This window comes from Callithrix jacchus, chromosome 10 (genome assembly GCF_049354715.1).
Source record: "Callithrix jacchus isolate 240 chromosome 10, calJac240_pri, whole genome shotgun sequence".
NCBI lineage: Eukaryota > Metazoa > Chordata > Mammalia > Primates > Cebidae > Callithrix > Callithrix jacchus.
In genome coordinates this window covers 11,648,299-11,675,499 of record NC_133511.1, presented here as the reverse complement: position 1 = coordinate 11,675,499, position 27,201 = coordinate 11,648,299, and the positions used below count along the sequence as shown (strand labels likewise).

Sequence of the window (27,201 nt, the reverse complement as noted above, 5' to 3'; positions counted from 1 at the left end):
TTTACATTGTCAAAGAGGATCTGGTTACTGAAAATCTACACAAAGAAGGGAAAAAAAAAGGCTATAGTGAGCAATGTTACTGAAGATGAAGAGGCATTTTCCTTTATTTGTGGACAAAGCTAAGGCCCAGCATTATCAGAAACCGGTCAGGCACCTAGGTAGGGACATACACCTCATTCCAACCCTTGGACAACCTTACACACTACATTTTTGTCCATTAAACAGAACTTGTATTCAGATGTTTATTCTGATTATTTGGTCAAAAGATGGGCACTAATATCAAAATACCAAACAATGTCACAGTCCAAAAGTAGCAGCTCTGACTGGTTTCTGAAGCAGCCCAAGACCCTGAGCCTAAAACTTAAGTTCAAGGGTTAAACGTATTAAATTATAATTTGGTTAAAATACAGCTGATTCCTAAGCCCCAAGGACTTCCTTAAAGAAACAATGTTGGGAATTACTCACTGGCTGTTTCCTGAACATGAATTAAATCTTCATTATTTTCCCTCTGTGTCAATTTGTAAGAATAAATAACATCATTTGGAAGACAGTGCTAAGACAACAGTCTATCAGCCACTGACAAACTGTAGGAAATGCAATGATCAGGAGGGGGTGGGAGGAGGAATCTAATATTTATTGAGTACCTATCATGAACTAAACACAATTTTTGGTGTTTGACACATTTTAATTAGTGAATGTACCTGGGCCAGAGCCTGACATAAAATTGACACTTACTAAAGGATCATTTTTGTTATCATCATCGAATTCATTTCTCAAAAAAACAACTACACTAGAGTTAGCATTATCTCCGTTATACAGATGAGGTTCAGCGAGGTTATGTAACTTCTCTAATGTCCCCATAGCTAGGACATAGCAGACATGGTATTGAAGCCCAGTAATGTTGTCCATGCCTTTACCAAGGGCCTCTTGCTATCCAACTTACTCCACAGAACAGAAATGGCTGCGCCTTCTGCCTCACATGGGCCAGACACCCATCCCCAGGGACCAGATGAGATCTGTGATGCTCCAGGGTCTGCTGCCACTGTGCAGTCCAAGCACTGCCTGAAGCAGACCAGGCAAAGGGCACCTCTAGAGTGAACCACTCTGCTCTGAGAGAAAGCAGTTAAGACCAGAAAAAGCACTAAGGTGACAGGTGAGATCTGATAACCTGGCATTTATATAAAACTCTGAACCAATTTCCCCTCTATCTATTAGCATCCTCAACCCACCGTCCACACATTCCTGCTTAAATCTGTCACTGGTCTCCAATTATCCTTGAGATAAAATCCAATTGCCATTTAAACTCATCATGTGCTAGTTTTCGCCTGTTCTCCAGCTTCACCCCAATTCCCCAAATACCTACCACGCTTCAGTTCATCTGAATCATGTACAGTTCCCCAAACCCACCATGCTTTCCAGCTGCTCCACTTCCTCCTAACTCCTGCCTCTTCTTCTCCTTTTTTTTTTTTTTTTTTTTTTTGAGACAGAGTCTCCTTCCATCACCCAGGCTGGAGTCCAGTGGCGTGATCTCGGCTCACTGCAACCTCTGCCTTCCGGGTTCAACCAATTCTCTTGTCTCAGCCTCCTGAGTAACTATGATTACAAGTGCCTGCCACTATACCCACCTAATTTTTGTATTTTTAATGGGGAGGGAGGTTTCACCATATTGGTCAGGCTGGTCTGGAACTCCTGACCTGTGGTAATCCACCCACCTCAGCCTCCCAAAGTGCTGGGATTACAGACAATGAGCCACCATGCCCGGCCAACCTGCCTCTTCTTAAGTCTCAGCTCACGCGATCACTTTTTTTTCAGAAAACCTTCCCTGACCTCTCAGATACTTCAGACTCTGATCTCCTTGAGGGCATCCTATGTCACGTGACCAGTCCAACAATAATTTGAGGCACTGTACCCAGTTACAAGGCTACAACAAGCCCCAGCTTGCAGGCCGGTAGAAACAAAGCTATGATGGGGAACACAGGGTGCTAATAGAGCATTAGCCAAACCTGAACCCCAAGCTTCAGAGGGTCTCCTGAAGGAGGCAAAGAAGACAGTGAGCTCAAATGAGCTAAGGCCTGAAATAGGCATTATGTGGAGAGTCACAATTATGTGGAGAGTCAAGTTCAGAATTACTTGACTTTTGGGGTAACAGGTGCTCAACGAATATTTGTTAGAATCAGTTCATCACTTGTCACACGTTATCAGCTCAATAAGATGACGGCACAAGTTAATTACATGCGGGACAAACAAGAACGAGCATTTTTCATGAGGTCAAAATAAATTCTACTTAAGTAAGCTTAGCTTTTTCTTGGCCGTAGAAGTTGTCTCTGATGCAAAACTGATTAGCGGTTCCTAACAGTACTTTTCATGCACGTTACTCACAGTCTGGTCTTCCAACAGAAGAAGGTTCCACAGCATCAACAATAATAGTCACCACTTTTCTGAACACCTACTTTGTTTCAAGAGCTACGCTAGGTTCTTTAAAACACATTTTCTCTAATGCTCACCTGGCAGGAGCTGTTTTGGTCTTTATTTCACTCATTGAAAACTGTGACACAAAATGGTGAAATAACTTGTTCACAGTTACCGAAACAGTAAATCATTAATATGGGATCCAGATAGGACTGCCAAGCCAAACGCTCTTTGCACTCTGCCACACTACTGCCTAAATAAACGCACTGCTGAGGCTTAAATGACTTCCCTAAAATGCTCAGGATGTACCTGAGTCTAAACCACTCCCTCCACCACATCCAGTGCTTGAATCCTTTGTGTAATAAACTATACTAAGTGGCTGTCTACTAAAGTGTTCTTCCCAGATCCGGAGCATCAGCAACACCTGGGAGCCCGTTAGAAATACAGACTCCTGGGTTCCTCCCCAGCCTACTAAATCAGAACCCGTGTCTTAACACGATCTCCCAGTGATTCATATGCACAGTAAAGTATGAGAAGCACTGACCCAGCCTGCTGTTGCCAACCTGGCTGCACGTCAAGTTGCAAGGGAAGCTTTTCATAAGCAGACCGCATCCCAAATCTACCTGTTATCTCCAGAAGGTAGAAATTCAGAGAGCTGGCTGGGCATGATGGCTCACGCCTGTAATCTCAGCACTTTGGGAGGATGAGGTGGGTGGATCACCTGAGGTCAGAAGTTCAAGGCCAACCTGACCAACAAGGAAAAACCCTGTCTCCACTAAAAATACAAAAATTGGCTGGGCATGGTGGTGCATGCCTGTAATCCCAGCTACTCAGGAGGCTGAGGCAGGAGAATGAATACCTCGAACCCAGGAGGTGAAGGTTGCAGTGAGCTGAGATTGTGCCATTGCACTCCAGCCTGGGCAACAAGAGTGAGACTTTGTCTCAAAAAAAAAAAAGAAACTCAGCTTTCTTCCCAAGCTTTCCTATATGATTCTTATAAAGCTAACTTGAGTTTTTCCTAAACATTCCAGTTCCCTTAACCAAGGGGGTTCCCGGCCTCCTTGGTTAACAATCAGAATCACTTGGAAAGCTTTTTAAAAAATACTAATGTCGGCCGGGCATGGTGGCTCATGCCTGTAATCCCAGCACTTTGGGAGACCAAGGCGGGAGGATCACGAGTTCAGGAGTTCAAGACCAGCCTGACCAACATGGCGAAACTCCTACTAAAAATACAAAAATTCTCCAGGCGTGGTGGCGTGCGCCTGTAATCCCAGCTACTCAGGAGACTGAGGCAGGAGAATTGCTTGAACCACAAGGCAGAGATTGCAATGAGCCAAGATCAAACCACTGCACTCGAACCTGAGCAACACAGTGAGACTCTGTCTCAAAAAAAAAAAAAAAAAACTATTGTCTGGGCCCACCATAGACCATCAGAAGTTCTGAGAGTGGGACCAAGGTATATTAGTATTCCTCAAGTGCTTCTAGTTACATGCAAAGATGTGAGCCAATGTTAACTATTCCTTACATAAAATAGTTCAAAGTATTCTGCTTTTCTTTTCTTTCTTTCTTTTTTTTTTTTTGAGACAGAGTTTCACTCTTGCCACCCAGGCTGGAGTGTAATGGCGCGATCTCAGCTCACTGCAACCTCTTCCTTCCAGGTTCAAGCGATTCTCCTGCCTCAGCCTCTTGAGTAGCTGGGATTACAGGCACCTGCCACCATGCCTAACTAATTTTTGTATTTTTAGTAGAGACAAGCTTTCACCAGGTTGGCCAGGCTGGTCTCGAACTCCTGACCTCAAGTGATCCGCCCACTTCAGCCTCCCAAAGTGCTGGGATTACAGGTGTGAGCCACTGCACCCAGCCAAAAATATCATTGCTTTTCTAAATCTCTCTGAAACCATGACACCTAGAACCTAATACAGTACGCCCTAGATGTAATAAAGACATACAGCTTCTTCATTCAAAATGCTGTATTTTACCGGGCACGACGGCTCATTCCTGTAATCCCAGAACTTTGGAAGGCCAAGGTGGGCAGATCCCTTGAGGAGAGGAGTTGGAGACCGGCTTGGCCAACATGGTGAAAACCTGTCTCTACTAGCTGGGCATGGTTGTGTGCGTGCACGTGTAATGCCAGCTACTTGGGAGGCTGAGGTAGGAGAATCACTTGAGCCTGGGAGGCGGAGGTTGCTGTGAGTTGAGATTGTGCCACTGCACTCCAGGCTGGGCAACAGAGTGAGACTCCACCTCAAAAACAAATAAAAAACAAAAATAGAATGCTGTATTTCTCTTTCTCCTCTTTCCTTCCTTCTTTGGCCAACAGATCACATTGCTGACTTGCACTAAGAGGTCATTTAAAACCCCTAAGCATTATTATTATTATTATTATTATTATTTTGAGATGGAGTTTCGCTGTTGTTACCCAGACTGGAGTGCAATGGCACGATCTCGGCTCACCGCAACCTCCGCCTTCTGGGTTCAAGCAATTCTCCTGCCTCGGCCTCCCGAGTAGCTGGGACTACAGGCGCGCACCACCATGCACAGCTAATTTTTGTATTTTTAGTAGAGACGGGGTTTCACCTTGTTGACCAGGATGGTCTCGATCTCTTGATCTCATGATCCACCCGCCTCAGCCTCCCAAAGTGCTGGGATTATAGGCGTGAGCCACCACACCCAGCCCATTATTTTTTATTTATTAACTTTTCATTCTGAAATAATGTTAGACTTAACAAAAATGTAGCAAAAAATGGTAGAGTTCACCAGCTAGCCCCAATTTTTACATGTTACATAAGCACAGTACAATGATAAAAACAGGAAGCTAATGTTACAGGATCCTTGGGTGTCACTTTGCCAGCTGGAAACCTCTGCGGCCAGTGGTGCCTTTGTCTGAGTTTTGCTTGGGCCTTCTGGGCCCACTCAGCCTGGCAGGCTCATGCTACCGGCTTGGATCCCATGCCTGCAAGGGTGAGTGGAGCAGCAAGGGGCATGTGAGCAAGTGAGCATGGGTTCCAGCCACTGCGCATAGCCAGGCATACTGGCTATGGTGGGGCAAGCAGCTCTAGACACTGGCATGGGCACTGGCTCTCTGCAAGGCTGTGGCTGGACCAGGTGCACTGCAAGCAGCTTCCATGACTGGCACTGGGGAATATGGTGATGGAACCCTGGAGACTCCAGGAACCACAGAGCCCAAAAGAGAGTGTCACAGCCCTGACTTGGGAAGCTCCTAGGTCTGGGCTCTCCAAAGGGCTGCAGCTCTTCTCACCTCTGTTCTCTCCTTCTTGTGACCTGCAACATGGTGAGCAAGGGGCATGTTTCAGACCTGTTTGTGTTACAGCTCTTTCAGCCCCACCATTCAGCAGATCCCAAGTTCCTGCCCCACATCCAGGAAGAATGAGGTATGTGGATAACTGGAGGGTAAGACGAAGAGGAGCTTCATTGAGTGATAGAACAGCTCAGAGAAGACCTGCAGTAGGTAACTCATCTCTGCAGCCAGGATGTCCCAACGAGTGTTCAGCTTTCAGCAGAGAGGAGACCCCGGAGTGGGTAGCTCCTCTGCTCAGCTGCTAATCCCACCATCTGCTCACTTCTCGGCAGGGAGGAGACCCTGGAGTGGGTAGCTCCTCTCTAGAGGAAGGACATCCCATCATTTCCCAAGTCTGGTTAAGTCTGGGGTTTTGATGGGCTTTAAAGGGGAAGAAGTGCATGCCGATTGGTCCATGGGTGGTCATGGGTGGGCCTGGGAAAAATGCACCATAAATTCCCACTCCAGCCTGCAGGGATGGCAGCCCAGGCCCCAGACTTCAGGCCTCCTTGGCTTAAAGGTGGGGCTTCACTGGGAACCCGTCCCTTGCCACCCAGGAGCCTGTCTGCCTCTGGCTGCTATTTGTGGTGCCATGCCAAGGGGCACCTGCAGGTCAGCACTGAGCTACCCTCTGTACCCCCGACTCAGCCTCCCTCCTGCACTTGTCAGCACCCAAAGTCCAAAGGGGCCAAGGCAGCAGGGGGCTAGCATGTCAGTCTTGCCCTGACCCTGTGCACACCCAACAGGCTGTGGCAGTGCCCAGGTTTGGCCTCAACTTTGCTCCAAGATCAGAGGGGGTACAGAGAGTGGGGAGAGTCCAAGCAGCAGGAGCAGGCACTTCCAAGCGTGGGCCCTGAGTGCAGAAATGCCTCGGTCCACAGCCATGGCTTGGGCAACTGCAGCTGTACCTGGGAGGATGGGGCTCTTGCCTGCTCCTGGCCCCCCAAGAGCACAGCTCTTCAGCTGTACCCAGGAAGCATGAAGCTCCTACCCTTCCAACTCAGAAGGGGGCAGGCTTCTGCCTGTCCCTGGCTCCCACCAGCTCTGTGGAGTGTGCAGCCCCAGCCACACCTCCCGCACTGCAGCTGGCATCATGGCAACAGCAGCTCCAGATGGACCGCTGCTGCCATCACTAACACTGACACAATACCATTATCTAATCTAGACTTGGTTCAAATTTCACCAACTGCCCCACTAATGTTCTTTATCTGGTCCAGGATCCCTTCCAAGATCTCACAGTGCACTGAGCTGCCACGTCTCTTCCATCTCCTCCAATCTGGAACAGTTGCTCAGTCTTTGTCTTTCATGACCTTGACAATGCCAGTTATGTTGTACAGTGTCCCATAATTTGGGTTTATCTGAAGTTTTCTCATAATTAAATTCAGGTTATGGATTTTTAGCAAGAAAACCACAGAAGTCACATTGTGCTCTTCTCAGTGAACCACATTAAAAGGCACACAATGCCAATACATCTCGCTATTGAAGTTAACCGCAGTCACTTGGTTAAGGTGCTATCTGCCACATTTTTCTACTGTAAAGTTGCTATTTTTCCCTTTGTAATTAATAAGTATTTGTGGGAAGATGCTTTGAGACTATGAAAATATCCTCTTTTGGCTGGGCACAGTGGCTCATGCCTGTAATCCCAGCACTTTGGGAGGCCAAGGTGGGTGCATCACCTGTGGCCGGGAGTTCAAGACCAGCCTGACCAACATGGAGAAACTCCGTCTCCACTAAAAATACAAAATTAGCAAGGCATAGTGGCACATGCCTGTAATTCCAGCTACGTTGGGGGCTGAGCCAGGACAATCACTTGAAACCAGGAGGCAGAGGTTGCAGTGAGCCGAGATTGCACCATTGCACTCCAGCCTGGGCAAGAAGAGTGAAACTCTGTCTCAAAAAATAATAATCATAAAGAAAATATCCTCTTTCGCATCATCACTTTTCCCATCCATTTCAATGTTTATTGAATTTTCTTTCCTGCTATAATTATGGTGGTTCCCAAATGCTGATTTTCTAATTCTGTCATTGCTTCTACATTTATTAATTGTAATCCCAACTGTAAGGAAGAGCTCTCTCCTTCCCCATTTATTTACTTACATATTTATTTTTGGAGACTCTGTCAACCAGGCTGGAGTGTAGTGGCACAAACACAGCTCACTGTGCCTTGACATCCTGGGCTCAAGTGATCCTCTGGCCTCAGCCTCCCTAGTAGCTGGGACTACAGGTGTGTACCACCATGCTCTGCTAATTTATTTTTGTGTAGAGTCAGAGTCTCACTATGTTGCTCAGGCTGGTCTCAAACTTCAGGGCGCCAGTGATCCTCCTGCCTCAGCTTCCCAAAGTGCTGGGATTATAGGCATGAGCTACCACATACCTGGCCCTCTCCCCCATTTATTTATTTGTATCAGTATATCATGGATATTTACTTTATTTTTCTATTTCTTCTATTAATCCATTACTATAATCATAATGGGTGCAGTGGCTCATGCCTGTAATCCCAGCACTCTGGGAGGCCGAGGTGGGCGAATCATGAGGTCAAGAGATTGAGACCATCTGACCAACACGGCAAAACTCCATCTCTATAAAAAACACAAAAATTAGTTGGGTGTCGTGGCACATGCCCGTAGTCCCAGCTACTTGGGAAGTCGAGGCAGGAGAATCACTTGAACCCAGGAGGCAGAGGTTGCAGTGAGCTGAGATAGCACCACCGCACTCCAGTCTGGGGACAGAGTAATACTTCATCTTAAAAAAAAAAAAAATTAGCCGGACATGGTGGTGGGTGCCTGTAATACCAACTACTTGGGAGGCTAAGGCAGGAGAATCCCTTGAATCTGGGAGGCAGAGGTTGTAGTGAGCCAAGACTATGCCACTGCACTCCAACGGGGGCAAAAGTGAAACTCCATTTAAACAAATATTATTATTATTATTTATTTTGCTGGTCAAATTGTTCAAGATTTGGCCATTAGGACACCTTCATTCATAATGGTTCCTGTATTAACATATGCCTAGGTCACTTTTAAAAATTATGATTAAAGAAACAAAAAATTTACCATATTAATCAGTCCTAAGTGTAAATTCACTAGTGTTAAGTATATTCACATTGTTGTGCAACAAATCTGTAGACCTTTTTCATGTTGCAAAAATGAAACTGTACCAATGAAACAGCTCTGAATCTTCCCCTCCACTCAGCCCTTGGCAACCACCATTCTACTTTTTGTCTATGATTTGATTGCTTTAGATACTTCATGTAAGTGGAATCATACAGTATTTTGTCTTATGGTGATAGACTTATTTCAGTTATAACAATGTCCTTAAGGTTCATCCATGTTGTAGCATGTGACAAGATTTACTTCATTTTTAAGGCTGAATAATATTCCACTGTATATATATGCCACATTTTCTTTATCCATGCCATTCATTAGTTGATGGACACTTGAGTTGCTTCCATCTCCTGCCTGCTATGAATAATGCAGCTATACAAGTATATAAATATCTCAAGATCTTTTTTCTTTTCTTTTTTTTTTGAGATAGCTTCTCACTCTACCACCCAGGCTGGAGTGCAGTGGTGCAATCCTTGCTCACTGCAACCTTCACCTCCCGGGTTCAAGCAACTCTCCTGCCTCAGCCTCCCTAGTAGCAGGAATTACAGGCATGGCCACCACGCCTGGCTAATTTTTGTATTTTTAGCAGAGGCAGGGTTTCACCAGTTGGCCAGGCTGACCTCAAACTCCTGACCTTAAAGTGATCTGCCCACCTTGTCTTCCCAAAGTGCTGAGATTATAGGCATGAGTCACCAGCCAAGATCTTGATCTTAATTCTTTTCAACATATGCCAAGAAGAGAGACTGCTGAATCATATGGCCTGTTCATCTTTTGAGTACTTCCTTACTTTCTGACATTGTAAGATTTTCCAGACTCCTCATCTAGTACTCTCTCTGCTCCAGCTCTGGGATCAGCTATTCCTCTTTCCCTCCTGCCCTGCCTCCTTTCCTTCTTTTTCTTTTTTTTGACATGGTCTCACACTCTTGCCCAGGCTGGAGTGCAGTGGCACAATCACAGCTCACTACAGCCTCAGCCTCGACCTCCTGGACTCAAGCAATCCTCCAAACTCAGACTCCCAAGTAGCTGGAATTACAGGTACACATCACTATGCCTTGCTAATTTTTGTATTTTTTTTTTTTTTTTTTGTGGAGATGGGGCTGTTGCCCAAGATGAGCTATTTCTTAAAAGAACTCTGGTTCCTTTTATTGGAGAATAGTCTTTAGGAAGCAAGATTTGGGTGACAGGTGTGCTCATTGCTACTGAGGTAATATTCTAGGTCCTCTTGGTAGATAAAGTAGGAAATTTGTATATGCATATACCTATATGTACTTACCTTGATAGATATATATGTATGTATGGAATGTATGTATATGAGGGTATGTTGTACGTATATATATATTTACATACATAATTTATACCATAAATTACATTGATGTCTCCTCCAACCCAACACCACAGGGTTCACCCTTTCCTTTCACTTCTCCTTATTTGTGTAACTCTTTTCTCCTAAGAAAACTGACTCTCACTATCCATAATATATATCTATTTGCTCAGTCCCAGAATACACATAAACTCATTTCAGAATTGCTAACTCATACCTGGTGGAAAATAAATTTACTAACTACAATAGAGTATTTGTATAAGGTTGTCCCTCAGTATCCATAGAGGACTTGTTCCAGGAACTCCTTTGGCTACCAAAATCCACAGATGCTCAACTCTTTGATAGAAAAAGGCATAGTATTTGCATCTAACCTAAGCACATCCTTCTGTATATTTTAAATCATCTTTAAATTACTTATAAAAGCTAATACAATGTAGTGTTATGTAAACAGTCGTTAAGCTGTAAGAGTTTAGGACAAGCATCTGGTCCATGGCTTATTAGGAACTGGGCCACACAGTGAAGCTTCATCTGTATTTACAGCCCCTCCCCATTGCTCAAATTACAACCCAAGTTCCGCCTCCTGTCAGATCAGTGGCGGCATTAGATTCTCATAGGAGCACTAACCCTATTGTGAACTGCGCATGCGAGGGATCTAGGCTGTGCACTTCTTATGAGAATCTAATGCCTGACGATCTGTCACTGTCCCCCATTACCCCCAGACACTTCTGTCTGGTTGCAAAAAAACAAGCTCAGGGGTCCTACTTGATTGTACATTATGGTAAGTTGTATAATGATTTCATTATGTATTACAATATAATAATAATAAAAATAAAGTACACAATAAATGTAATGTGTTTGAATCATCCCAAAACATCCCCACTACCCTGGACCACGGAAAAACTGTGTTCCATGAAACCTCCCTGGAAAAGTTTGGGGACTGCTGGTATAGGGAATAATGACAAGGAAAAAACTCTGTACCTACTCAGTACACGCACAATTCTTTTGTCAAATATTTTTGATCTGAAGTTGGTTGAATCCACAGATGCTGAACCCATGGATAGGGACAGCTAACTGTACAGTACTTTTTGTCTTTAGGCTTACAGTAAACAGCCAAAATACTGCTTCCAAAGTTACTTGGGTTAGTTCTTTCCTTTTCCGCTCCTTCCACTGTGGTTATAATTTATATTTATTCATATTCAGGTGGTTATTCATTTATAATACACTTAGGTTCATTTCTTACTCTTTGCAGTACATTTTTGGTTAGCCCCACATTCTGGTTATTTTTTTATTTTTTAAGAGGAAGTCTCGCTCTATCTCCAGGCGAGAATGCATTGGCATGATATTGGCTCACTGCAACCTCCATCTCCCAGGTTCAAGCAATTCTCCTGCCTCAGCCTCCTGAGTAGCTGAAATTACAGACACGCACCACCATGCCCAGCTAATTTTTTGTATTTTCAGTAGAGATGGGGTTTCACCACGTTGGCCAGGCTGGTCTCAAACTCCTGACCTCAGGTGATCCGTCTGCCTCAGCCTCCCAAAGTGCTGGTATTACAGGTATGAGCCACCATGACTGGTCTGGTTGATTTTAATTATTTATTTTTTGGATAGATGAAATATTAATATGGTCCTGAAAGAGCTATTCAAAAACATATTCATTACAGTGTCACTCCTACATCATTCTTTCCACCACATTCCCAAGTACCTCTCTGCACCCCTGCCCATATAACCAAGGTCATTAGTTTCCAGTTTATATGGCAAATAACATATCCATGTATGTTCCCTCATTTCCCTTTCTTTCTTTTGTAAAAAAACATGATAGTATTGATATTAATTTATACTTTCCTTTCTAAATTTAATTCACTTTATTTAATTCTGAAAAACACTCCAAAGTGATTTATAGAAATCTGCCTCATTTGTTTCTTCTTTGTTTGGTTTTTAGAGACAGGGTCTTATTCTGTTGCCCAGACTGGAGTTCAGTGGCATGATCATAGCTCACTGCCACCTCAACCTCCCAAGTTCAATCCATCCTCAAGCCCCATGATCTAGAGTAGCTAAGACTATAGGCACACACCACCACACCTGGCTAATTTTTGGATTTTTTTTTTTTCTGAGATGAAGTTTTGCTCTTGTTGCCCAGGCTGGAATGCAGTGGCACAATCTCGGCTCACCACAACCTCCGCCTCCTGAGTTCTAGTGGTTCCCCTGCCTCAGCTTCTCAGGTAGCTGGGATTACAGGCATGCACCACCACACCCAGCTAATTTTTTGTATTTTTAGTAGAGACGGGGTTTCTCCATGTTGGTCAGGCTGGTCTTGAACTCCCGACCTCAGGTGATCTACCCATCTCGGCCTCCCAAAGTGCTGGGATTACAGGTGTCAGCCACTGCACCTGGCCTTAAAAATTTTTTTTTAAACAGAGTCTCACTCTGTCGCCTAGGCTGGAGTACAGTGGCAAGACCTCAGCTCACTGCAACTGCTGCCTCCTGGGTTCAAGAGATTCTCCTGCCTCAACCTCCTGAGTAGCTGGGATCGGTTACAGGTGCCGCCCATCACACCTGGTTAATTTTGTATTTTTAGTAGAGATGAGGTTTCACCATGTTGGTCAGGCTGGTCTCGAGCTCCTGACCTCCTGATCCACCCACCTCAGCCTCCCAAAGTGCTGATCACAGGCATGAGCCACCGCACCTGGCCAATTTTTGGATTTTTTCGTAGAGACAGCGTCTCACTTTGTTGCCCAGGCTAGAACCTCTGGCCTCGCCATCCTTCCACCTTGGCCTCCCAAATTCTGGGAGTACAGTGTAATCCACTTCCTGTAAACCACTGCCTTAGTGCTTTCTTGACTGGTCTTGTGTATTTATTTTGTCACGTGAACTTCAGTGTCAGTTTGATTAACGTAACTAAAAAAGCTTCTTGAAATTTTTACTGGGATTGTATTAAACTTATAAATTAATTTAGAGAGAATCTCTAAATTAACTGACATATTTATGATGTTGAATCATCTTATTCAAGAACATTGTATTAGTCTGTGTTCACACTGCTCATAAAGACATAGCCAAGACTGGGAAGAAAAAGAGATTCTAAGCTGGGTGGGGTGGCTCATGCCTATAATCCTTGCACTTTGGGAGGCTGAGGCGGGCAGATCACTTAAGGTCAGGAGTTCAAGACCAGTCTGCCCAACATGGTGAAACCCCATCTGTACTACAAATACAAAAATTAGCTGGGTGTGGTGGCATGCACCTGTAATCCTATCTCCTCGGGAGGCTGAGGCAGGACAATCGCTTGAACCCAGGAGGCGGAGATTGCAGTGAGCCAAGATAGTGCCACTGTACGGCAGCCTGGGCAACAGAGTGAGATTCCATCTCAAAAAAAAAAGAAGAAGCAATTTTAATGGCATTATAGTTCCATGTGACTGAGGAAGCCTCACAATCATGGCAGAAGCAAGGAGGCGCAAGTTATGTCTTACACAGATGGCAGCAGGCAAAAAGAGAGACAGAGCTTGTCCAGGGAAACTCTACCTCATAAGCCATCAGATCTCCTGAGACTTATTCACTATCATGAGAACAGCATGGGAAAGACCTGCCCCCATGATTAAATTACCTCCCACTGGGTCCCTCCCACAACACGTGGGAATTCAAGATGAGATTTGGGTGGGGACACAGCTAAACCGTATCATTTTGGGTCCCAAATCTCATAGTCATTAATAATATTAGTCTGTAGTTTTCTTTTTACACCATCTCTATAATGTTTAAATGTAAATATTACACTTCATAAAAACATTTCGGAAATTTTCCTTCATTTAATTTTTTTAATTGTAATTTTTCTAGGTATACAGTAGGTGTATATATTTACGGGTTTTCTTTCATTTTCAATGCTCTGAATTTATCCAACATTGTGTCTATCTGCCATTTGAAGGTTTAGTAGAATTCCCCATGAGATAATCTAGAATCTAGGCCTGTACTTTTTTTTTTTTTTTTTTGAGACGGAGTTTCACTCTTGTTACCCAGGCTGGAGTGCAATGGCGCGATCTTGGCTCACCGCAACCTCCACCTCCTGGGTTCAGGCAATTCTCCTGCCTCAGCCTCCTGAGTAGCTGGGATTATAGGCACGTGCCACCATGCCCAGCTAATTTTTTGTATTTTAAGTAGAGACCAGGTTTCACCTTGTTGACCAAGATGGTCTCGATCTCTTGACCTCGTGATCCACCCACCTCGGCCTCCCAAAGGCTGGGATTACAGGCGTGAGCCAAAGAGCCCGGCTAGGCCTGTACTTTTTGAGGAATAATTCCTCAATAGGTACTCTATTTCTTCTATAGAAAGTGGTTTTTTTCAAACTTCCATTTTTTATCAATTTTGGTAATCTAGTATTTACCCAGGAAATTACCCATTTAATCAAAGTTTTTAAATGTATTTGCAGAGAGGATTGCAAAGTCTGTTGTAATTATTTTTTTCTGTTTCAGGGGCTATTTTTCTATTGTCATTTCTTATTTTATGTATTTGTATTTTCTCCCTTTTCTTCTTTATGTTAGCTAGTGGTTTGTCTGTTTTGGTAATTTTTTTCAAAAAACCTTAAAAGCAAAATGGTTTGAAGAATTACTGTTATTCCACAAGAGGGTGGCTACAGTCAACAATATTATATATTTTTAAATAACTAAAAGCATAATTAGGTTCTTTGTCACACAGGAAAGGATGTTTGTGGTAATCGATACCCCATTTACCCTGATATGATTATTATACATCATAAGCCAATGTTACAATATCTCATGTACCCCATAAATATATACACCTATTGGCTAAGCACAGTGGCTCACTCATGCCTATAATCCCAGCACTTTGGGAAGCCGAGGTGGGTTGATCACCTGAATTCAGGAGTTCAACACCAACCTGGCCAACATGGTGAAACCCCATCTCTACTAAAAATACAAACAAATTAACCGGGCTTCGTGGCAGGCACTTGTAATCCCAGCTATTCAGGAGGCTGAGGCAGGAGAATCACTTGAACCCAAAAGGTGGGGGCTGCAGTGAGCCGAGATCGTGCCATTGAACTCCAGCCTGGGCAACAAGAGTGAAACTCCGTCTCAACAACAACAACAAAAAATCCAAAGTGTTGAGTTCAGTCCAGGGCAGCTTCCCTGTTCTGTTAATTAAACTTTAGGACATTAAAATGGGCTAAGGGAGATGACTGGGTATAAAGTATTATTTGCTTCCCAGCCTACAAAAAAAGAAAAAAAATACACGCGCGCACACACACACACACACACACACACACACATATACACCTACTTTGTACCCACAGAAATTAAAAAAATAAAACGAAGAAATATTGCTATTCAGTCTCTCTCTAAAACTGTAATACAAAGAACCAAACATAATACTCTAGGTGTTATGAGACTCAGCTTCTTCATTCAAGATACTTCACATTCTTTTTTTTTTTTTGAGACAGACTTGCTCTTTTTGCCCAGTCTAGAGTGCAATAACATAATCTTGGCTCACCGCAACCTCTGCCTCCTGGGTTCAAACAATGCTCCTGCCTCAGCCTCCCAAGTAGCTGGGATTACAGGCATGCACCACTACACCTGGCTAATTTTGTATTTTTAGTAGAGACGGGGTTTCTCCATGTTGGTCAGGCTGGTCTCGAACTCTTGACCTCAGGTGATCTGCCCGCCTCAGCCTCCCAAAGTGCTGGGATTACAGGCGTGAGCCACCGTGCCCAGCCTGCTATGCTTCATATTCTTTTTTTTTTTTTTTTTTTTGGCACACTGTTGACTCACACTAAACTGTCAACCAAAACCCATAAATACTTTTTAACACATTTTGCTGTCAAACCATATCCCTTCCATCTTTGAGCTTGTAAAATTGGTTTTCTTGATCTACATTGGCCTTTAATAAATTTCACCTTATTAGATTCTGTCTCAAGAGATCCTGTCATTCCATGCATTCATTTATTCAAGTCAACATATTCTTGAGTCCCTACTATCTGCCAGGCATTGTGCCAAGGTCAGCACTTACAGGCACATAAATAAGGGATACAAAGTAATTGCTGCTACAAGGGAGAATTTTTTTTTAAGCTATTTATGCATCCTGCAGAGCAACAGGATGGAAGGCCAGGGGAATCAGCAAAAGGTCAAGAGGGAAGGAGACATTTTGCTGTTTCTTTAAGGATGTCTGCCAGTTGCAGAGGGGACATGGGCAGGGGTGATGGAAGGAGGAAGGGTTGGAAGATATAGTATCTCAGAGGAACAGCCAGAGGAGGTAGCAGGTGGGAGGAGCCGTTAGTGGCAGGTGGTGATGTTGAGAAACAGGTCAGTCCCCTACCACCAGCACTTAGACTAAGGCTTAATGACCTTCAACAGAAAAGTGTGAGGTTGTGAAACAGGAGAGTGAAACTGTATGACCGGCATCCCCGAATAAAAAGAACAGCACGCAGATTGAAGAAGGCAACGAGGAGCCCAGACAATGAAGATAAGCACCTAAACTGAAGCAGCACCAGTGAGCAAAGGACAAACTCCAGAAACAAGTCAGAGATGACCGATAGGATGTAGGCAGCGACAAAAGGAGAGGAGCCAGAAAGTCAGGCCTGAATGACCGGCTGGCTGGTGATGCTTGAACTGGGATGGAGAAGTCGTGAAGAACAAGTACTGGGGAAAAGTCAATAGCTTGGTTTTGAGAGTCTGAGCTATTTGTAGAACAGCAGCGTATAGATGTTCCACAGCTATTTGGCAGAACACAGGTCTAGAGCACAAAAGCTGGGGCGGCGTGGGAGATCCACGTTTGAGAGTATCCAGGTATAAGTTGCCAGTGAGACAACTACCATCTACTGAGCACTTACTACATGCCAGGTATCCTGCTAGGCACTATGCTACATCCTTTATACATATGTTTTCACTTCACATTTTCCCCAGGAGGAAATATTTTTCCTATTTTATAGAGGTGGAAATCAAGGTTCAGAACAATATGCCCACCATCACAGGGCTGCTCAGTGACAGAACAAGGGTTTGAATTCAAGGCTGATGCTAAATCCTAGGCTCTACAGCGTCCCAGAAAGTAAGGTGAGCTCTAAGAGTTTTTGGCAGAAAAGGAAGTGGGGACTGATGATAATGCATCAAGGCTTCAGAGGAGAGGAAGAGGGCTGCATTCTCTTATCAGGAGTGTGGGGAAGTGAGGAGGTAGGAAGAGGGAAGCTGAAGGAGTTCAAATGCAGCTGCCCCACTAGTCATTCATTCCTATGAAGTAGGCCAGTTTATCTGCTGAGGGTGAAGGGAACAGGAATAATGAACGAGGCTTCAGGAAAGGGTCAGAGACTGGCAGCAGCCCCTTTGAGAAGCCGGAGAGAACACTGACTGCTAAAGCTTCCTGGCAGCACCAAGCACTCAGCTAGGACTGGACGTCATCATTTCATAATTGACTTGCTCTAGACATGCACAACAGGCCTGGCCACAAGCAGGGGAAACCAAGAATGGGCTAATCTAGGACTGAAAATAATCAGAGGAGAGGCAGTGACCACCGGGGCAAAGGAAGTGAGCGTGGCGTTGAAGTGACTGACTGACAATAAAGTTTGGGCCTGGGAGAAGAAATTAAGAGACAGCGGATAAGCCTTAAGAAGGTAGAGGACAGAAGGAAAGGACAACTCGATGGAATGAAAAAATAAGTTAATGGGAATGGAGGACTGTGAAAACTGGGGTTTTGAGCAGAGTAGAGTTTCAGAGTACAACATTTCAAGGGTGGGGAAATTCCGTGGAGTAAGTTGCAAGTGTGGCCTCGGTATGTGGCCTTATCGAAGTGGCACGGAGAGGGACAGTCATTACAGTGGGGACAGTCCAGGAACTGGGAGGCTAGACTATGGATCTTCAAGTCCTCTCTAGAGAATGGTAGAGACTAAGGCACTGACACTATTTGGTATTCTGTCCAGATTCACATAACTTTATTCTTTTTACTTTTGTTTAATTTTTATTTTTTGTAGAGATGGAGTCTTGCTATGTTTGCTTCAACCTCCTGGCCTCAAGCCATCCTCCTGCCTCAGCCTCCCAAAACACTGGGATTATAGGTGTGAGACACCACACCCAGCCTTCACATACCTCTAAAAACTAGTATGTCTTCTATTAAATCACTGATGAAAAAATTTTAATTGGAGATAGGGCTTTGGCATGTCATTGCTGTCTGCATGCTGATGTGAATCTGTTAAATGGCATCTAACAGTGATCAGAGCTTCACAAGTGAGCAGGGCGAGTGTTATCCACAGATAAAGGGTTGCACTGCCCTTCTTTAGGTTGCTGCCTCTTCCTTTATGTCTAATTTAGGCAGTCAAGCACTAAACTAAGTGTCTGTATCCCTTTGACCTGAAAATATCTGTGCTTTTCATCCAAGGGGTAGGCAAGACCATGCTCTTGCTATAAATGCCCACTGCCAACTCTGAAGAAACTGACTTAAGGACACTTGTGAAGGCCAGCCATGCCATCCACTTCTCCCACAAAGCAGTCTGTCTTCAAAGAGGCCTGTGGGGCAAGCCTGGGCTCTGAGTGTCTCTGCTGCTTGGTTTGAACAACATACTAGGGCTTCTTCTTCTGTAGCCGGTGAAATACCATGTGCCTTTGACAGGAGGCAGTTACTCTATGAAAGCTGAACTCATGGTTTCATTTCTTCTTCCCTTTTTCCTGGCCTCATTATTTTTTTAAATTATAACTTATATAAAAGGCAAATATGTAAAATAGGGAAAAGTAGAGCTTCTGCAACTAGGCCAGGGTTGGGAGTCCAAAGCCCAGCTCACTTTCCCTGCGTTTCTCCACCCTCAAGCCCCCCACCCCTACTCTCCAGCCATCTAAAGTAACTTAAGGGCTTCACAAAGCAGCTGAAAACAAGAACCAAAACAGATATAAACACCAAAAAAAAACTGCATTTTGTTTCCTTCTAACACTATCATTTTACAAGTCTATTATTCAGTGACAAAAAGATACAGCAGGCTCAGCAAAATGAAAATATCTGGCATATTGAGAAACAGATCTTGCTTATTCTGGGGACAGTGTCCACAGGCACTCAGAATGGTCCAGCATTTGACATACCACTGTAGGCTTTTCTACAATCCAGCCTCTAACAAAATTAGGCCGTCCCAAATCCTGTTCATAGAACTGTTTACCTTCATACCAAGAAGGTTGGGAAAGCACCAAAATCTGTATGGTGTGTGCCCAGGCAGTCTTCAATGAGTTCCCACTGTGACACCTAAAGTTCTTAAAAGATTCTCCAAAATAAACAAAGAAAAAAACATGTTGGCCAGTGTGGTGGCTCATGCCTGTAATTCCAGTACTTTGGGAGTCTGAGGTGGGCAGATCACGTGAGGCCAGGAGTTAGAAACTAGCTTGGCCAGCATGACAAAACCCTGTCTCTACTAAAAATGCAAAAAAAAATTGGCCGGGTGCAGTGGCTCACACCTGTAATCCCAGCACTTTGAGGCAGATAGCTTGAGGTCAGGAGTTCGAGACCAGCCTAGCCAACAGGGCAAAGCCCCACCTCTAATAAAAATACAAAAATTAACCAGGCATGGTGGTAGGTGCATATAATCCCAGCTACTTGGGAGGCTGAGGCAGGAGAATCTTTGAACCTAGGAGGCAAAGGTTGCAGTGAGCCGAGATTGTGCCACTGCACTCCAGCCTGGGCGACAGAGCGAGACTCTGTTCCAAAAAAAAAAAACCCATGTCAGCAAGGCCTGGAACGTTAGAGGTCGTTCCATGTGTACTAAATGTACATGCTGTCTATGATAGCGTGCCTTCCTTATTGAGGAGAAGAAAATCAAAGTATTGAACACACCAGCACAAAGTCAGAAAACTAAACAAATAAATGAAGCTCTTTTGCATAATAAAAAAAAGAAAAAAGAACTTGATCTTGAATATGACCCTGGATCTTGGTCAAGACAGGCAAAGTAGGAATGATCAGATTCCAGATTCCGACTAGGCTCCCAGTGATAGTGTAGCTAACAGCTCCTGGGGTAGCTGCCCAGCCCACGATTCCCTCTTTTTTAAGAACCCTCCTCTGCACACACAGTGGTGGGTCCTACGACCAGGTTGGCATTGTACCATGCCCTCTGCCGGCCACAGTTGACTGGTCTGGCAGAGTTGGTTGGTGAAGCCCAGCTAATCCCTGGAATTTTTTGAACTGGCATTTAGAAATAAAATCAGTCTTCCTCCTCCTCCCTCATCTCTCTCAAAGTTGTAAGATATAAAAGTTAGACGTTGCCATAGGCCATGTTGCCCACCTGAGAAGGAAAAACCAGCTCTAGTAAAAGGGAATAAAGCCACCACAATCAGAGAATAGATATGTGGGTGGAAAAAAGCCACCACAGAAAAAAGCAGATAAGAGGCAGAGAACAGAGGGAGAGATCCTGCTAGTGTTAGAGTTCTTGATTTCATTGTTTCTGCTGTATCCCTGCCCTTTCCATAGTTTAGTTTTTCTACCTGACCTTGGATTCCATGAGTCAATAAACTCCACTTCCTATCTCTGCTAGTTGAAGTTGAGTTCTTGGCACTTGTAACTAAACTAATTAAAAAAAAAAAAAAGACAAAGACGGTTGGTGCATAGTATGTGTATGACTGTGTTGAGCTAATCTCATTCCAGAGTTTCATGACTAACTTGTTCTGGGGAAGCTAAAAGGATGCCAGTGTAATAGAAGTGTAGAACAACTGAAGGTTTTCATGGTAACCACCCTGAGTCAGGCCTCAGGAGGAGGAAAAGTAGACACATCAAGAGTTAAGACTGTCTGAGAAGGATTTTGGCTTGATGAGACTGGATGCCTCAAAAGTTGTGGGAACACTGATCGTACCAAGAAGTGGCTGGTGGAAGGAAGCTTCAGCAATCCCATAGTCTCCAACAGCTTCCTCCAAGACATTCCAAATAACCCTATGATTTTAGGTAAAACTCTTCTAGTATAGATAATTCTGTCCAAAATCTTCATTTGTGCAAGAAATCTTGACCTTGAAAGCTTTCTTGCCACCAAATGTAACTTCCTGACTGTTTTTCTTTGGGGCCTGGCCTTCCTTCCAAACAAGTTTGTAAACCCAGCCTCAGTTCTCTATCTCCTCCAAGACCCAAGTTCATAGAATTCCTGCAGAAGACTTTCTTGGTTAGAGTTGCAAAAGCACCAATGGGACATCACCAGAAAAGTGTGTGGTATCTACTGTTCCTAGCATACAGACAGCCAGGGAGGGGCTCTATGTTTTCCTGCTGGCAACAAGAAAAGCAAACAAGAAGAGCAGAGAGCGTTTGTGGGATGCTAGAGAGAAACTTCAGGAGACGTGAATGGCTCGGGAAGGAAATTAGTTTTACAGTGAAACCAGATACCTGTTTAGGATTTTGAGCCCCTCTAGCAGCAGGAGATGAGGAGATGGGGGTAGGGAAGTTGCTGAGAAACTAAGAGGCTGGAGATTTGGAAACCTTTATGTTATGATTGGCCTAAATTCTGCCAGTAAACACCCTATTGGATTTCTTTTCTATTAACTCTTTCAGCCCTTTACTGAACCTAAAAAAGCTATTTGTTCATTTAATTGGATGGCTAATTGGGTACAAACAAAGTTCCCAAGTAAAACTATCCTTAAATTTCTTCTTCCCTGTATGGACAGGGTTCTTAGTACAGTAGTCTCCCTTACCCATGGTTTTGCTTTCCACAGTTTCAATCACCCATGGCCAACCACCATGTGAAACTATTAAATAGAAAATTTCAGAAGTAGGCCAGCCATGGTGGCTCACACCTATAATCCCAGCACTTTGGGAGGCTGAGGCAGGTGGATCACTTGAAGTCAGGAGTTTGTGACTAGCCTGGCCAATATAATGAAACTCTGTCTCTACTAAAAATACAAAAATTAGCTAGGTATGGTGGTATGCGTCTGTAATCTCAGCTACTCAGGAGGCTGAGGCAGGAGAATTGCTTGAACCTGGGAGGCAGAGGTTGTAGTGAGTTGAGATTGCACCACTGCACTCCAGCCTGGGGGACAGAGCAAGACTCTGTCTCAAAAAAAAAAAAGGAAAGAGAAAGAAAATTTCAAAAATAATCCCTAAACTTTGTAGCCAGGCATGGTGGCTCATGCCTGTAATCCCAGCACTTTGGGAGGCTGAGGTGGGTGGATCACCTAAGGTCAGGAGTTTAAGACCAGCCTGGCCAACATGGTGAAACCCCATCTCTACTAAAAATACAAAAATTAGCCAGGTGTGGTGGCACTCGCCTGTAGTCCCAACTACTGGGGAGGCTGAGGCAGGAGAATCAAGTGAACCCAGGAGGTGGGAGGCAGAGGTTGCAGTGAGCTGAGATCACGTCACTGCACTCCAGCCTGGGCGACAGAGCGAGACACTGTCTCAAAAATAAATAAATTAAAATTATAAACAATAAATAAATTGTCCAACACTGTGAATAGTGCGATGAAATCTTGTGCCATCCCACTGTTTCACCGAAGACATGACTCATCCCTTTGTCCGACATATCCAAACTGTCTATGCTGCCTGCCGTCTTCTTACTGGAACGACTGCCAAGGCATCGCAGTGCTTGGGTTCAAGTCACCTTTGTTTTACTCTATAACGGCCTCAAAGTATAAGAACAGTGATGCTGGAAATTCAGATATGCCAATAGATGCTATAAACTTTCACCTTTAAGTGAAAAGGTGAAAGTTCTTGACTTAATGAGGAAAGAAAATAAAATCATATGCTGAGGTTGCTAAAATTTACGGGAAGAACAAATCCTTCATCCATGAAATTGCGAAGATGGAAAAAGGAATACTTGCTAGTTTTGCTGCCACACCTCAGACTGCAAACGTTTCGGCCACAGTGTGTGATGAGTGCTTAGTTAGGATGGAAAAGACAGGCCGGGCGCGGTGGCTCACGCCTGTAATCCCAGCACTTTGGGAGGCTGAGGCGGGTGGATCACGAGGTCAAGAGATCGAGACCATCCTGGTCAACATGGTGAAACGCCGTCTCTACTAAAAATACAAAAAATTAGCTGGGCATGGTGGCACATGCCTGTAGTCCCAGCTACTCGGGAGGCTGAGGCAGGAGAATTGCCTGAACCCAGGAGGCGGAGGGTGCGGTGAGCTGAGATCGTGCCATTGCACTCCAGCCTGGGTAACAAGAGCGACACTCCATCTCAAAAAAAAAAAAAAAGATGGAAAAGACATTAAGTTTGTGGGTGGAAGACATGAACAGGAACAGGCTCTGATCGATGGCCGTCAGGTTCACAGTATCCATGGTTTCAGGCATCCCCTGGGGATCTTGAGATGGATCTCCCTTGGAGAAGGGAAGATTAATGTATTAGTATTCCATCCAATGGTCAAAAGACAATGTATCAGAAAGTAAAGAGCTGAAGATTTTCTGAAAGATATCATCTCTTAAACTTATTTTTAAATTTCCATCAGTTGTAATTTTTAAGCTCAACAAAGAGTGAGAACTGCTGCTAGGAAATAGAGATTCACATTTAACCCTGTGGTACTTTTAAGAAGCAGGTACGTTGTTGCATACATGCTTCGGTAGAGATTGTTAACCATCTAATAGGGAAGCTCAGTTTCGTCAATCAAGTCTGAGAAGCCCTTAATTACTGAGAATCAAAAGAGCAGAATGTCTGTAGACATTTTGGATTTGTTTTTTTTAAAAAAATGTTAAGTGAAATTTCCATCAGTTATGAGTCCCCAAACACTCTGCTCCTTCACAAGTACATGTTATGCCCAATAAATGCATGTGAATGAATAGATGAATGAAGTATCACTCTATAGTCTAGGGGTATCCCTGATCCTAGAAATAGGAGATAGAGCCCACCCTCAGGGCCTGTGAAATTGGTTCTCTATTCCCTTACCACATCTACCTACTGAAAGTTTTATTCATGACCCCTTCAAGGGAGCTGGGTTTGAGGGATAACAAACAAGAAAATGTATTCAGGAAAGAGTCAGTTTGAGCCTTTGGTACTTACAGCCTAGATAACAAGGCCAATGATGGCAGATGAAGCATTTCTAGTGTTCCCTAGACCCTCTGAACTGCCTGGGGGAGCGGCACCTGGCTAACAGTACCCTATCACTGGTCCACATGCCTGGCCAGCCCCTCACTCACCACAAGGAACATAAAGCTGACTGATAGCTTGCTGCCAGGGTGCATCTGTTTAGCTGGCATTGCTTCCTGTGGGAACAAAGCCAATGAGCCTGGATGGGGAAAGGAGAAATCAAGCAGGATAGAAAAAAGAAGGTGGGGATGTTCCACTTGCCAATCTTTTTCTTCACTCACTTTATGTCCCCCTTCTGGAGATGAGACCAGACCAGACCAAAACTCTTCGTGTGTGTGTGTGTGTGTGTGTGTGTGTGTGTGAGAGAGAGAGAGAGAGAGAGAGAGAGAGAGAGAGAGAGAGAGAGAGAGACAGTCTCACCCTGTGGTCCAGGCTAGAGGACAGTGGCAAGAACATGGCTCACTGCAGCCTCAACCTCCTGGACTCAAGTGATCCTCCTACTTTAGCTTCCCAAGGTGGCTGGGACACCAGGCATGCATGCCACCATGCCCAGCTACTTTTTTTTTTTTTTTTTGAGACGGAATCTTGCACTGTCACCCAGACTGGAGTGCAGTGGCATGATCTGGGCTCCATGCAACCTCCACCTCCCAGGTTCAAGCGATTCTCCTGCCTCAGCCTCCCGAATAACTGGGATTACAGGTGACCGCCACCATGCCCGGCTAACTTTTTTTTTGCATTTTTAGTAGAGACAGGGTTTCACTATGTTGGCCAGGCTGGTCTCAAACTCCTGACATCGTGATCCACCCACCTCAACCTCCCAAAGTGCTGGGATTACAGGCGTTAGCCACCATGCCTGGCCTAATTTTTTTTTTTTAGTTGTAGAGACAGGGTCTCATCATGTTTCCCAGGCTGGTCTAACTCCTGGGCTCAAGCAATCCTCCTGCCTCAGCCTCCCAAAGTGCTGGGATTATAGGCATGAGCCACGATTCCTGGCCTCTTCCTGTATTTCTAAGGGACTGCCAAGTGGATGAATCTTAACGTGGAATTTCAATTTCTGCTTTTCTTTTTTTTTAAAATATTTTTAAAATTTTTATATTAAGACGGGATTTCACCATGTTGGTCAGGCTGGTCCTGAACTCCCGACCTCAGGTGATTCGCCCGCTTTGGCCTCCAAAGTGCTTGGATTATAGGCATGAGCCACCACGCCCGGCCTCAATTTCTACTTTTCTATTTGGAGGAAAACTGGTAGGGAAAGTCTGCCAGATCTTATGTTCAAAAGGTTACGGTTCAGACAACCAATTTCCTGTCAACCATCATTTTCATAGACCATTCCCCCAACTTTCAGCCTCCCAGGCCATTCACACCACAGCCGAACATAGGTTCACTCTTCCCCACAAGTAAGATTCCTGAATCACCTCAATTTTCCCAAGTTTGACACTCTGAACATCTAATTTATCTTTTTCTTGTTTTTCTTTTGTTTTTGAGAGGCAGTCTTGCTGGTGCCTAGGCTGGAGTGCAGTGGCGCAATCTTGGCTCACGGCAACCTCTCCCTCCCGGGTTCAAGCGATTCTCCTGCTTCAGCCTCCCAAGTGGCTGGAATTACAGGTACCCGCCACCATGTCCGGCTAATTTTTTTTTTTTTTTTTTTTTTGAGACGGAGTTTCGCTCTTGTTACCCAGGCTGGAGTGCAATGGCGCGATTTCGGCTCACCACAACCTCCACCTCCTGGGTTCAGGCAATTCTCCTGCCTCAGCCTCCTGAGTAGCTGGGATTACAGGCACGCGCCACCATGCCCAGCTAATTTTTTGTATCATTAGTAGAGACGGGGTTTCACCATGTTGATCAGGATGGTCTCGATCTCTTGACCTCGTGATCCACCCGCCTCAGCCTCCCAAAGTGCTGGGATTACAGGCTTGAGCCACCGCGCCCGGCCTGTCCGGCTAATTTTTGTATTATTAGTAGAGATGGAGTTTCACTATGTGGGCAGGGCTGGTCTCGAACTCCTGACCTTGTGATCTACCTGCCTCAGCCTTCCAAAGTGCTGGGATTACAGGTGTGAGCCACAGTGCCTGGCCTATCTTTTTTTCTAAAAGATGGGTCTCTCTCTGTCATCCAGGCTGGAGTACAGTCATCAGTCATGTGCAGTCACAACACCCTGCAGCCACTAACTCCTCGGCTCCAGTGGTCCTCTTGCCTCAGCCTCTCAGGTGGTTGAAACTACAGGCATGCACCACCGTACCTGGCTACTTCATCTTCATCGGCCTGTGAGCTCCTATAGGCCACAGACTGTGTTACCGGATTTCTATGGATTTCCTGATCCTGGCACAGTGACTGGCAAACACAGTAATTCAGAGAATATCCAGTGAGTGACTGCTTGCATGCATGTACTAGATGAGCAGGAACAGAAATCTGATGTAAATGAGCAGATGGGTTGGTAAATGTTGAGTCCTTTTCACATCAGTATACCCTATCTCTCCCTATAAACTCCTTGGAAGCACAAACTGAGTGTTTTTCAATTCTTTTATCCATCCCCTCTCAATAAATTACTGATTTATGAATAACTGAATAAATGAATGCTCATTAGCCCAACCATATTACAATCTCAGGTCTCTCAAAACCTCCCAACACGAGCACCAAAGCTGTTTTTAAAGAAAGTTCAGCCCCCCAAAAAACACTTGCAGAAATCCACGTTGGCACGTGGATTTACAACATTCATAGAACGCCACCAATACCAAGTAGCAGAGAAAACAAATAGCTTTGAGGCAAATGCAGATTGAGGAAATTGTGATCTATAGGAAGCCTGGCCAAGCCATAGGCAATGGGGGATGACAGCCAGGGTGGCAGTAGCCAAAACTTGTGGATAATTCACGGTCCAAATTAACCATGCCATTCAAAGAGATTGCATTGAAAGCACTGACAAGGACCAATTCTGTGAGTTATTTGCCAGATATGTTGAGGCCAGGCTGTGTAGGAAATGAGGGACAAGAAAATTCTATCACACATGGCTATACATAGTGAGTGGCAAAGCATTGCGAACAGAAGCCAACAGTAGGTAGAGGGCAGCCAGGATTCAGAAGGCAGGGTTTCTCTCTGCTGCAGGGTTCCCTTATAATTAACCAAT

At 44.5% G+C, this 27,201-nt stretch overlaps 2 protein-coding genes and 1 non-coding gene across 19 annotated transcripts in view; 2 read left to right on the top strand and 1 right to left on the bottom strand.

Annotated features, from left to right (window-relative positions):
- LOC118145697 (uncharacterized) overlaps positions 1-27,201 on the top strand; it is a 70,001-nt gene that overhangs the window by 14,275 nt on the left and 28,525 nt on the right. The window contains exon 3 of one of the 3 annotated variants that reach the window (XM_078339444.1): positions 951-1,081. The exons of the other annotated variants lie outside the window; for them this stretch is intronic. Within the exon in view, the coding sequence (XP_078195570.1) occupies positions 951-1,066 (116 nt within the window). The 3' untranslated portion in view covers positions 1,067-1,081. Of the gene's footprint in view, positions 1-950; positions 1,082-27,201 lie in introns of those variants that run through there. 3 annotated transcript variants of the gene reach the window in all.
- The window catches only part of DIXDC1 (DIX domain containing 1), a 93,992-nt gene that overhangs the window by 53,976 nt on the left and 12,815 nt on the right, over positions 1-27,201 (bottom strand). The gene's annotated exons all lie outside the window — the stretch shown is intronic.
- Positions 15,221-15,343, top strand: LOC118146001 (small nucleolar RNA SNORA36 family). The gene has a single exon (XR_004731471.1). It is a non-coding gene; the product is annotated as a small nucleolar RNA SNORA36 family (small nucleolar RNA).